This window comes from Stigmatopora argus, chromosome 11 (assembly GCF_051989625.1).
Source record: "Stigmatopora argus isolate UIUO_Sarg chromosome 11, RoL_Sarg_1.0, whole genome shotgun sequence".
NCBI lineage: Eukaryota > Metazoa > Chordata > Actinopteri > Syngnathiformes > Syngnathidae > Stigmatopora > Stigmatopora argus.
Window position 1 is genome coordinate 1,383,939 of NC_135397.1, and position 11,937 is coordinate 1,395,875.

Genomic DNA, 11,937 nt, shown 5'->3' on the forward strand with positions numbered 1-11,937 from the left:
TGGATTAAAAGAACTGGATTAAAAGCCCTGAATATTCAGTTTTTTTATAGATGTAAAACAATGTGTATTTTAGCTTTTTTATATATTTTTAGATTTTCCAAAATGATTTTTGAAATAAAAACACAGAAAAAATAGATTAAAAAATGACAATTATTGATTTAAAAGGGGGAAAATCAGGAAATTTAATATACATCTATACTCTTCATTTTAATTTGATCCTAAAACAGAAAGTCGGCACTCATGATTTACTTTCCCGGACCCCAAAAAATGATGCAGCGGGCCAGATTTGGCCCCCGGGCCACCACTTTGACACATGTGATAGTATGAGTGTGATTAAATTGGCAGACAGTTAAAAGGAAATAAGTATATTCGTTCATTTTCTGAACCGCTTCATTCTCACAAGGCTCGCAGGGGGTGCCGGAGCCTATCCCAGCAGACTTCAGGCATTGGTGGCCAGCCAATCACAGGGCACAAGGAGACAAACAACCATTTACGCTCACACTCAAACCTCGGGGCATTTTTTAGTGTCCAATCAGCCTAGCATGCATGTTTTTGCAATGTGGCAAGAAACCAAATGACCCAGAGAAAACCCACACAGGCCCGGGGGAACATACAAACTACGCACAAGTGGAATACTTCTCTCAACAAGTTCAATCTGGTTAAATAAATGTTTAAAAGGGAAAATCGTGTATAATAGCAGAAAGCTACTGCTTGCTTAGCATTGTGCATCTTTGTTTTTGCAAGAAAATAACGGAAGTGTCATTGACATCAACTCAAAATTATTTGGGTTGTCTCTGACCACGTTTCGTGAGCCGTTACGTTGGTGGGAGGGACCCCCCACGCGAGGTCACATGACAGCTCGGAGACGAGAACCGGCGCATTTTTGACAACATTGAAACTTTCATTGAAAAAAAAAAAAACGAATAACATACTTACATGAGTTCCATTCAACGACACTTGCGACTCCCTGCCAGCCATCACTTCCACTCCAAATGAGTATCCGGCAGCCGTGCGCTTCTTTCGGGTTAAAAAAAAGTCCCGAGTCCAGGCAGGACAAGCCGAGCAAGCGCCGGTCTCGTTTCCGTGAAAGTGTCGCCTGCGTTTCAGTGGGCTTGAGTTGACTTAGTCGGGGCTTTCCGCGTGTTTTAGTCAGCTGATTCGCCTGTGCGGAAACGTCCCACGCCGGATGGAAGGAAGGCTGGCAGTGGGCGGCTGTCTGACTCACTCAATCGCATCCTCTCGCACACTGAGCCGCCTGTTTGCTCATTTAATATCACACGACGTTCCACGGATCCATTATAAGCACAAAGAGGCTCTTGTCTGCCGTTCAACTCAACGTAGTGCACGGCTAAACTTCAAGTCGTGTTCCAAGCTAACCAGTTGGAAGCTAAAGCCTAATTGCACTGTTAGCAACGAGTCCAAGCTAAATGCTAATTTTCGCTATTAACAACGAGTTCCAAGCTAAAGGCTAATTTACGATGTTAGCTTAGTAGCATACACGATCTAACCTTTTTTTTAAAGGGTTGAGAGTCTGTTCTTGATAAGAGATGGAAAAATAACTTGAATATTAGGGAGTGAATAAAGAAACGTAACCATCGCTTACAGTTTGATCCGCTTGGAAACATTTACTAATGAGAAGCACCTGGCAGTACGGTGGCCGTCGTGGTTCATTTTGCGGCTCGTGCAGAAAAGTCACGTGACCTCCCGAACACACGCACACGCGCAACGTAAACAATATAACATATTATATTATTTACGTTATTTATGTTTACCCAATACGTGCAGAAATGCAACCACTCATCCACAAGGTCACCTCATGTTTTTACATAATGAATGTATTCGTGTTTTTAATTGATACTGATAAGAAAGTTAAAATGTTACTTGTAATATTGTTTGAAGTTTGTTTGACCGAACTCAGTGCATTCTTATTGGATGACTTGAAAATCAATGTCATGTGCTCTGCCCGCCCATGTGTGACGTCATTTCGACGTCACATTTTGGACGCCCACTCGGGGAAGAACTCGGAGCAGGATCGCAATCTGCAAGAGCGAGGCTGAACATTTGCAGATGATCGTGTATAAAAAAAATGATCATAATATATCATATTTTAATCTTGTTGTGTTCAGAGGTTGTTTTTTTAATCTGTCTGTTTTTGCTCACTTTTACGACACTTTTTTACAGCGGACGGTTTGCAGAGGTAAACGTCTATGGACGTTTTTTTTCCATGAAATCATATTTGTTTCTTTTCCCCCTGGAGACGACGGAGCTTTGGAATTTGCTTCTTAGAAATTCTACAATGTCATTGGAGATAAACCTATTTATAGAAATATTAATAAAAAAAATGTGTTCGTTATACACTTGAAATTCGATTTTTCAAGTTGAATTGGATAAATTGTGGTTGCAAATGCTTTTTCTGGGGAAAGGCGAGTGTTTTCCGTGTGTGTGCAAGTGTGTGTGTGTGTGTGTGTGTGTGTGTGTGTGTGTGTGCAAGTGTGTGTGCGTGTGAGTGTGCGTTAGTGTGCAGCACAAGGCCATTCGTCATGCGGGACAATAAAAGGAGAGTTTTTTGGGGGGCTGACACTGACAATTTATGGCTGCCCTTCCTCGCCCTAATAACTCACATATTGTGTCACGGACTGTCAAACCCACGCAGAACACAGCCGAGCTGTTATCAATCACATCTTTGCATATTGTCGCTCACACACACACAGGCACACACGCACACGCGCGCGCGCACACACACTAAACTATAGAATACGCCTTCCTCTATAATAAAACGCTGGGAGTGCACTTAAATTTATTTTTAAAATGACTAAAATACTTGTTTGAACATTCTAACTATTATTTTACGTTATAAATGAACTAAATGCATAGGGTAAATTTAATGCAACAATTGAAAATTAAACCAATGTTTTGTCTTATACATAAAGTTTCTTAAATATTAGAATTAATTGATGTATATACTGGTAAATTGTGTTTTTTTATTAAAATTGGTCTTTTTATATGTGTGTGAGGGTGTTTTATAAAGAAGAATTACTAAGGAAATTAAGGATAATATAGTTATCTGAGGGACAAAGTAGAATTTAAACTTTCAACACAATAAAATTATGTCTGTGAACTTTTTGTCCTTTTTTTTTAACTTGGAGGGCTTATCAAAATATTAAAAATAACCACTAAAATAGACACACAAAATTGACCAAAGTGCCTTTCTGGACTGTATTATAATGTATCAATGTTGTTTTATTTTAAAAAGCCTTTAAATTAAAATTCCCATTGTTAGTTAGACAGTAAAAAAAAGTTTTATTTGCCAACTGGGGATTTTTTTTACAATCACTGTAATTGTTACACTGTGTAAAACAAAAATAAACTATATTTTCATTTGAATTGCCTTGTCAATTAAACATGCTTTAAAACATAATTAACTGAGGATCCTTTCTCTGAGTGCCAAAAAAGCCCAATAAAATGGTGTTTATTTTCTTCTAAAAAGATAAATATAGGGTGCCTGTCCCGTGCGAGCGTCAGGGCCACATTTCGTGGTGCTTTTGCCTCTCCAAAAGTTGACCTGTCAAGGCGATTACTGCAGAAAGAGATTAATGGCAGAGGCGGGTTGCAATAATCATCGTTTTGTTTGATGTGACAAGCCTGATAGGCGTTGATTTACTTACAAACTGATAGGCTTTTAATTGAGCGCCGATGGAGATGAAAGCATTGAAAGGACCCCCCCTCCCCCTTTTCTTCTAACCCCCCCTCCTCCCCAGTACCACCCACCTTTTACTCCCCCTAAGTCTCAATACTGATTAGCCCTCTCAGTGGTGAATAGTTGGAAGCCATTTTCAACTAGTTTTTTTTCTTTACACCAGCTGACAGTCCATCCATCGCTCTTTCTCTGTTTAAAACCGCAAAAAAACGGGGCTGGGCCGTTTTCGCTTTGTGTGCAAATAAAGCTGAGCTGACATCAGTGTGTAAAATGTCCGCCAGCGTTATCTCTTTGTCCAAGGTGGCAGGTGACGGGCATCTGCAAACACGCCCGTCTAATAAACGTGTCAAAAATTGTATGCCAAAAAATGAGTTGGTTGTAGTAGTAGTAGTAGTAGTAGTAGTAGACGTAGTAGTAGACGTAGTGGTAGTAGTAGTAGTAGTAGTAGTAGTAGTAGTAGTAGTAGCACTAGCAGGGGTAGCAATGGCAGTAGTGGCAGTAGTAGTAGTACTAGCCGTAGCAGGGGTAGCAATGGCAGTAGTTGTAGTAGTAGTAGTACTAGCCGTAGCAGGGGTAGCAATGGCAGTAGTTGTAGTAGTAGTAGTACTAGCCGTATCAGTGGTGTCGTGGTAGTAGTACTAGCTGTATCAGTGGTGTCGTGGTGGTGGTAGTAGTACTAGCTGTATCAGTGGTGTCGTGGTGGTGGTAGTAGTAGTACTAGCCGTATCAGTGGTGTCGTGGTAGTAGTACTAGCTGTATCAGTGGTGTCGTGGTGGTGGTAGTAGTAGTACTAGCCGTATCAGTGGTGTCGTGGTAGTAGTAGTAGAAGTAGTAGTAGTACTAGCCGTATCAGTGGTGTCGTGGTGGTGGTAGTAGTAGTAGTAGTAGTAGAAGTAGTAGTAGTACTAGCCGTATCAGTGGTGTCGTGGTGGTGGTAGTAGTAGTAGTAGTAGTAGAAGTAGCAGTAGAAGTAGCAGTAGTAGAAGTAGCAGTAGTAGAAGTAGCAGTAGTAGAAGTAGCAGTAGTAGAAGTAGCAGTAGTAGAAGTAGCAGTCGTAGAAGTAGCAGTAGTAGAAGTAGCAGTCGTAGAAGTAGCAGTCGTAGAAGTAGCAGTAGTAGAAGTAGCAGTAGTAGAAGTAGCAGTCGTAGAAGTAGCAGTAGTAGAAGTAGCAGTAGTAGAAGTAGCAGTAGAAATAGCAGTAGTAGTAGTACTAGCCGTATCAGTGGTGTCGTGGTGGTAGTAGTAGTAGAAGTAGTAGTAGTAGTAGTAGTAACAGCAGCAGTAGCCATAGAAGTAGTAGCGGTAGCAGTACCAGTAGTAGTAGTAGTAGCCGCAGCAGCAGTAGCCGTAGTAGTAGTGGCAGTAGCAGTACCAGTAGTAGTAGTAGTAGCAGCAGCAGCAGTAGCTGTAGTAGTAGCTCTATTGTACATACATGCATCAACATTACCAACAAAACTTAATCCGACATTATGATTTCATGATGATATCATTTTATTCTTCCCCCGAATTCATTCTGCTGCCTCTTCCGGTTTATGCCCTTAGCCAAATGGGATCAGTATTACACACAAACACACACATACACACACAAACACAAAAGTTTGCATCCACCATAACTAGTACTTGCATCTGAAATTTTGGCTAGTAAGTACACGCAAATAGTCATAACTAACAACAACAAGAAAAAAGTCAATTTCCACACGTCACAAAGAAACGAGTAACTCGTAAATCAAAGTAGCACTTGTTATTTATTCCAAATACTTGCCAGAAAGTCGGTAAGCCATTAAACAAAGTTACAAGCAGATTTGAATGAAGTACATCCACATTACAAGTGCAAACAGCCATTATTCATGGGAAAGGAGAAAAGACTGAACGAATCCATTTCCAAGTCCTTCATTCGGTAGCAAAATGTCCACATTAAAACAAAGAAAGGGTGAGAAAAGTGCGGGTTTAAAGGAGCGAGCGTTGTCAGAAAGCAAACATTTTAATGTCTGCCACGGGGCTCCTCCCCCTCTCGGAGCTGTCAAGCAGGGTGACGTCACATCCCCTTGACCCTCCAATCACCTCGGGCTGCCATTTGATTGGAAGGCGGCAAAGGCTTTCATCTCGGGACTAATTCAAGTGGCTTTCTTCCCTCCTTCGCCGGGGTGAAAACGTCTCCCAGTCTCCAGTGCGGGACGACACGCAGGGAGACACGGACGCGGACGCACACACGGCGGAGACCTTTCTCGCTTCTTCCGGAGGAGGATTATTATTATTATTATCGCGACTCTTGTTTTGAATTTTTTTTTCGAATTATTATTTTTTTGAAATTATTATTATTATTATTATTATTTGGTGGTGTTGTTGTCGTTGTTGGTGGCTGCTTTCCTTCATGCCTCATCTGAGCGAATCGGCGTCCACTTGGCTGACCATTGGGACATGAGCACGTCGCCCTCGGCGTCTGTCCTGACGAATCTCGGTGAGTTGAACGCAGCAGCCTGGGAGCGAGCCAGTCGTCGGGGAAGCAGCGGTAGCGACGAGCCGGACTCTTCTTCTCTCTTCGTCCGCCGTCAGCAGCCGCATCAGCCGCAGCAGCATCCGCAGCTACAGCAACCGCATCAGCCGAGGCAGAAGCGGCAGCACTCGGCGCCGCCGTCCGACCCGCAACGGCAAGCCAAGCGACTCCCGGTGAAGGTTTTGAAAATGCTCACCGCACGCTCGGGGCACATTTTGCATCCGGAGTATCTGCAGCCTTTGCCCTCCACTCCCGTCAGCCCCATCGAGGTAAGGAATAATATTTTTAAAATTAAAAAAAAATCTGTTTCGAAAAAAAAATGGGAAAGTTGGTTAGTCGGAAATTTACCTCCTAGTCACGATCCGGATTTTTATTTATTTTTGCTTTCCCAGCTCGATGCCAAGAAGAGTCCCCTGGCTCTCCTGGCTCAGACGTGCTCCCAGATCGGCAAGCCGGACCCGCCGCCCTCCTCCAAACTCTCCTCGGTCGCCTCCAACGGATCTAGCGACAAGGATTCTAAATGCGGGCCGTTGAAAATGAGCGACATCGGGGCGGACGACAAGTCCAGTTTCAAGCCCTATTCCAAGCCGTCGGACAAGAAGGACTCGTCAGGCGGCGGTGGTGGCGGCGGAGGGACGGATAAATCTGGTTTCCGAGTGCCGAGCGCCACCTGCCAGCCGTTCACGCCGCGTACGGGAAGCCCCAACTCCAGCTCCTCCGCCTCGCCCATGCCGGCCGAGGGCAAGTGCGGGGAGAGGGACGATAAGAAGGAGTCGGACTGCGGGAAAGGCGGCTCCGGATCCGATGGCGGAGGCGGCGGAGGCTCGGCGGCCACGTCCAGCCATAGCCGGATAAGCGTGAGTTGCGGTGGGATTAACGTGGAAGTCAACCAGCACCAGGAGACCACGCACGGCGTGAAAAGCTCCACCTCCTCGTCGGCCTCGGACTCTTCGCCGGTCACTTCCGTGTCGTCGGCGTCGATGATGGGCTCGGGCCCGGGGCTGGTGGCGCCCGTGTCCCCGTACAAGCCCGGCCAGAGCGTCTTCCCGCTGCCCCCGGCGGGCATGACGTACCCGGGCGGCCTGGCCGGGGCCTACGCGGGCTACCCGCAGCACTTCATGCCGCACGGAGGCGGCCTCGTGAACGCGCAGCTGGCCGGCTCGCTGGGCTGCAGCAAGGCCGGCTCCAGCCCGCTGGCCGGAGCCTCGCCTCCTTCCATCATGTCGGCCAGCCTGTGCCGGGACCCTTACTGCCTGAGCTACCACTGCGCCAGCCACCTGGCGGGGGCGGCGGCGGCCGCGGGGGCTTCGTGCACGCACGATTCTGCAGCGGTGGCGGCGGCCGCTGCCGCGGCGGCAGCCCTCAAGTCCAGCTACCCGCTCATGTACCCGGCGCACCCCATGCACGGCGTGCACTCATCCAGCCCCTCGTTCAGCGGACACCCGCTGTATCCGTACGGCTTTATGCTCCCTAACGACCCGCTGCCCCACGTGTGCAACTGGGTGTCGGCCAACGGACCGTGCGACAAGCGTTTCTCCTCCTCGGAGGAGCTGCTCAACCACCTGAGGACTCACACGGCGTTCACGGGCGCCGAGAAGCTGATCTCCGGCTACCCGGGCTCGTCGTCGCTGGCCAACGCGGCGGCGGCGGCGGCCATGGCCTGCCACATGCACATGCCGCCGTCGGGGGGGCCGGGTAGCCCCGGGACCTTGGCTCTGAGGAGCCCGCACCACTCGCTGGCACTCAGTAGCCGGTATCACCCGTACTCCAAAAGCCCCCTGCCTACCCCGGGAGCCCCCGTGCCGGTCCCCGCGGCCACCGGGCCGTACTACTCCCCGTACGCACTCTACGGCCAGAGACTTACCACGGCGTCGGCGCTCGGATATCAGTGAGGAGCGGACACACACACTCACACACACACTCACTACCGTACGCACAAGTCGAGACTTTGCAAAGTTTATAATCGAAAAGAATGCCAATATATGTAAAAAAAAAACAAAGACAAAAAAAGGACTTTTCTATGGACATATGGGCGGGATCCGTGGACTCGAAACCGTATTTATTTATACGTCTGCTCGGAAAGAAAAAGACGAGCTGGCTGCAAAATGGATGGAACAATTTTGGAGCAAGTTAAGTAAAAAAAAGTGCATTATGCGGGAGAACCGATTGGAGCTAAAGTGGATCATGCAGAACTCGTTCAAAGTAGGCTTCCTCATTTTGATGTTCCTTTCAGAAATTGCTATGATTGTATTTGTTCTTATTTAAAAGAAGAAAATGTCTCACCGACAAAGGAAAAAATATCATTTACGTGCATGTTTTTTTGTTGGTTTCTTTTTCTTTCTTCCAATCCAGAAATTGTCAAAATTGCCGTTATTTTTCAAATACCATGGGAAGAGAATTGGTATTTTTTGTATGTATTCTGGGGGGGAAAAATAAGAAACAATTTTGTTCCATATCAACGTGTCCCTCATTGATTCTATACTGACCAGACGTTAATTCCACTGACATTTATGTCGAATTTTAAAGGGTTTTTTCGAGCGAATATTAATATATTCCCATAAAAAAATAACTGAAAGTAAATTATTGGACATAAAAACACTGCTTGCAAGTGTGTGTGTGCAACTCAGCGTCCAATAGAACAATTTTATAGTTGGGAAAAAAATCGACAGCATAATATTTTGTAAGAGTCATCATGAAATATTTTTCTAATCATGTACAATTTCCTCACAACCTTTTAAGTTAATACAAGTACAGGAATAAAACAGCAACAGATTGATGACCATGTCTGCGTTCGAACAACTAAAACCAATGCTATTTTTTAGGCGTGTTTATTTTTTTTAAAGCGTGTGAGGGCAATAATTTCATCTCAATCGATAAGACACTTAACAAAATAGTGTTTTCATGTAAAACAATCCGTTAAAATGGTCGTTTTTAGGCATGAATAAAGCGTTTTAATTAAATAAAACTCATTTTTCCGATTTTCAGGCTTGACTTGAACGCCCCTTAATTGTTTTTACGCTAAAATTTCAGCTAAATGGTCTTTTCGTTCACCGATTTTGATCAGGCAGGTACAGGGCGACCCTTCGAACGTAATGTCATGACGAAAGCAGGCCACATCCGTGTTTTTTTAAGCCACATCGCGGTGTTTAGGCTCGGGGGTCCCCCGTGGAAGGCCATTCATCATCCCGTTGCTGTCACCTATTGGGGGGTGGGGGGGGATAGGCAGGAACATGTGAGGGTGAATTACCCCCAGACTTCCACCTTGATTTGTCTGCAAAAGAGTATCATTTGGATGGAAGACACGGATTAAAATGGAGATTGACTTTTGCCCGGCACGGCCTTAAAAAGACTTAAAAGGAATGAGGAGTCCCATTTGGGGGGCCATTTTGGGTCAGGGGTAAACATGCATGCCTGGCTGGACTGTCAATACAATGTGGCAATAGTTTATGGTGGAAAAAATAATTATTAGCAGAATTTTGACTTGCACAATATCTATTGTGAATAAATTCGCTGTAAGAAAAGGCATTTAAAAACAGGCATGACAATATTTGTGTTTGACAATCACTGCAAAGTAGATTATTTTATTATTTTATTCATGAAGCATAGTTATTTATTTATCGACAATGAGGTGGCCTTTGAATGTTGCTATAGATGCAATAAATATCCTTCCAGTTGACCCAGATGACTATACAATATTTATTTTAAATAGCGAAAAGTGACAGTTTGAAGGAAAAAATGCACGTGATGACAAATATGATGTGATTTACCTTTTCAAAAATAGCAAGTCGACCTGTCAGCATATCAAATGAATTATTCAATCCATCTCTGGCGTTTTCTTCGTCTTTTATTAAAACACTGAAATTAGAAGATGGCGAGAAACGTCAAAATAAGACGGCAAACATACCTCGTAGGAACTCAAGTATTAAATCCATATTTTCACTCACTTTATGGCGTCGTTTATTTTCAGCGGCGTTTGTGCTGATATGATTTTAAGTTAGATCATATTTACACAATTTAGCTAAATTGGTAAAGCTTGTTTTTGTCGTTAAGCCGATTGTTTTTATTATAGTGAGTTTTTGTGGTGTTATAGTCAATAATCATGGACTTCTTTGTTTGTGGTTGAACTATTCGACACGCTTCCTTGTTGTAAATTGCGCGCTGAAAAGTGACTAAAAAATACACAGATTTTATTTTCCACTTGCAGAAATAGAAGAGCATTTAAATTAATTACAGTCAGGCTTATTTCATTCCGAAAATTATGTACTTTTAAAACAAATATGGGCTGAAAGACTAGTTGACGTCAATTGATAATTATCATTGGGGTTGTGAAGCTAACTCGTCTAGCAACTTTAGTTCACATAGTTTACCTTTTCATATTTGTATCATTATTTAGTTCCTTTTTTTTGAGAGCATAACAAAAACTGAGCAAAAAGGGAGTTTATTTTTTCTGCTTTGAATGCAACCTGGTGAAATTTGACTCGCTAGCACCCTCTCCCATAAAATTGATAAAATACCCTTTTACATGCTTTCACACACAAAAAACATGACAGGAAATATTAAATAAAACAAGAATCCGTGCACAATTTTAAAAGGGAATTTAATTTATTTTATCGTTTTGAGGAGCCATTTTTAAAGTTGACACTCAAATGCATCATGAAATTTGGAGGGAGCAGAAATATTGTTAACAGAAATATGCAACGATAATTCCCACCGGCCTTAAACGTGCCACCAGAATGGGTGGATATTATTGGCTTATGGATCAGGAAATAATTTCACAATATTCGACAGTATAAACAAAAAAAAACAAGCTGATTTGATCATTCTGCTGTGAATTTTAATATGTTTAACACTAGTAGATGCCCAATTTAAATATGTTTATCCAATCCCTTTAAACATCCGCTGCCATCCCTCCTCACCTCAAACAAATTGGACGTCAATCGGAACCAGTGCGTAATTTTTTTTTGTCATTTTATCAGTTCCTGTTGATTTTGCAGAGACATCCAAGTCACTTCCTGTTTCTCTTTAGCGCATACCGATCACTTCCTGTCAGTTTTGGGTCACTGAACAGGAAGTGCTGCCCAGGAATGACCCTCAACAGATAGAAAAATATTCAAAATGGCGCTTCCAACCTTTAATTTGTCAGCCATACGCACCCACAAAAAAGTTAAAACACCCGTGCGTGAACACACCTGGGGTGGGAGGAGTCATCCATGACATGAATCCCAATTGGCCACACCCACATCCACACCTGAGCTCCTATTCAACCTTATAATTAAAATTCCGATTGACATCTTTTTGCTCGCCGCTAACGACTTTTTGGGACCGCCCACTCGCGGCCCGACGCGCAAACGCCAACGCCAACACACCGGCGCGCTCGAGCAATTACCGTTTTTTTACGACGTTGTCTTAACCGACAATAAAAGGTCAACGGCGCGGAGGAAGGCGACTCTTTTTATGATCACTTGACATTTTCCGTGGCGCAATTATGTCTCACAATTCCATTTCTCTCTCTCTCTTTTAATAATATTTGTACCTGCCGTAAAAGTGCGGCTCAGGTAAAGGTGAGTCGGGATCTATTCGGGTTATTTATGCTCGTCCTCGCCGTTGTTAATTGCGGTAATGGAGGCATAAAACGAGCTTTTTTTTTGAAGGATGACATGACTCTGCTTGTAAATGCGCTCACGTCTTGGGAATTTCCTCCCTAAAGCTGCGGGATATTAATAAGAGTATAAAAAAAAAGATTAAT

The 11,937-nt window shown here is 43.9% G+C and overlaps 2 protein-coding genes and 1 long non-coding RNA gene across 4 annotated transcripts in view; 1 reads left to right on the forward strand and 2 right to left on the reverse strand.

The window, feature by feature from the left end:
• The window catches only part of lrmda (leucine rich melanocyte differentiation associated), a 235,249-nt gene extending 233,559 nt beyond the window's left edge, over window positions 1–1,690 (reverse strand). Inside the window, exon 1 of the mRNA XM_077614169.1 lies at window positions 937–1,690. Within this exon, the coding sequence (XP_077470295.1) occupies window positions 937–978 (42 nt within the window). The 5' untranslated portion in view covers window positions 979–1,690. The remainder of the gene's footprint in view (window positions 1–936) is intronic.
• A 3,733-nt stretch (window positions 1,691–5,423) lies between these two features.
• Window positions 5,424–8,117, reverse strand: LOC144085036 (uncharacterized). The gene is made up of 2 exons (XR_013303993.1): window positions 8,056–8,117; window positions 5,424–6,692 (listed from the first exon to the last, which is right to left on the reverse strand). It is a non-coding gene; the product is annotated as an uncharacterized LOC144085036 (long non-coding RNA).
• Window positions 5,789–8,646, forward strand: LOC144085034 (zinc finger protein 503-like). 2 transcript variants are annotated; one of them, XM_077613996.1, is made up of 3 exons: window positions 5,790–6,155; window positions 6,251–6,460; window positions 6,584–8,646. In XM_077613996.1, the coding sequence occupies exons 2-3, from the start codon at window positions 6,380–6,382 to the stop codon at window positions 8,081–8,083; spliced, it is 1,581 nt and encodes a 526-aa protein (XP_077470122.1). In that variant the 5' UTR covers window positions 5,790–6,155; window positions 6,251–6,379; the 3' UTR covers window positions 8,084–8,646. The 2 variants fall into 2 exon arrangements, with proteins under 2 accessions (XP_077470121.1, XP_077470122.1); XM_077613995.1 differs by having other exon boundaries at window positions 5,789–6,460.
• The last annotated feature ends 3,291 nt before the right edge of the window (window positions 8,647–11,937 follow it).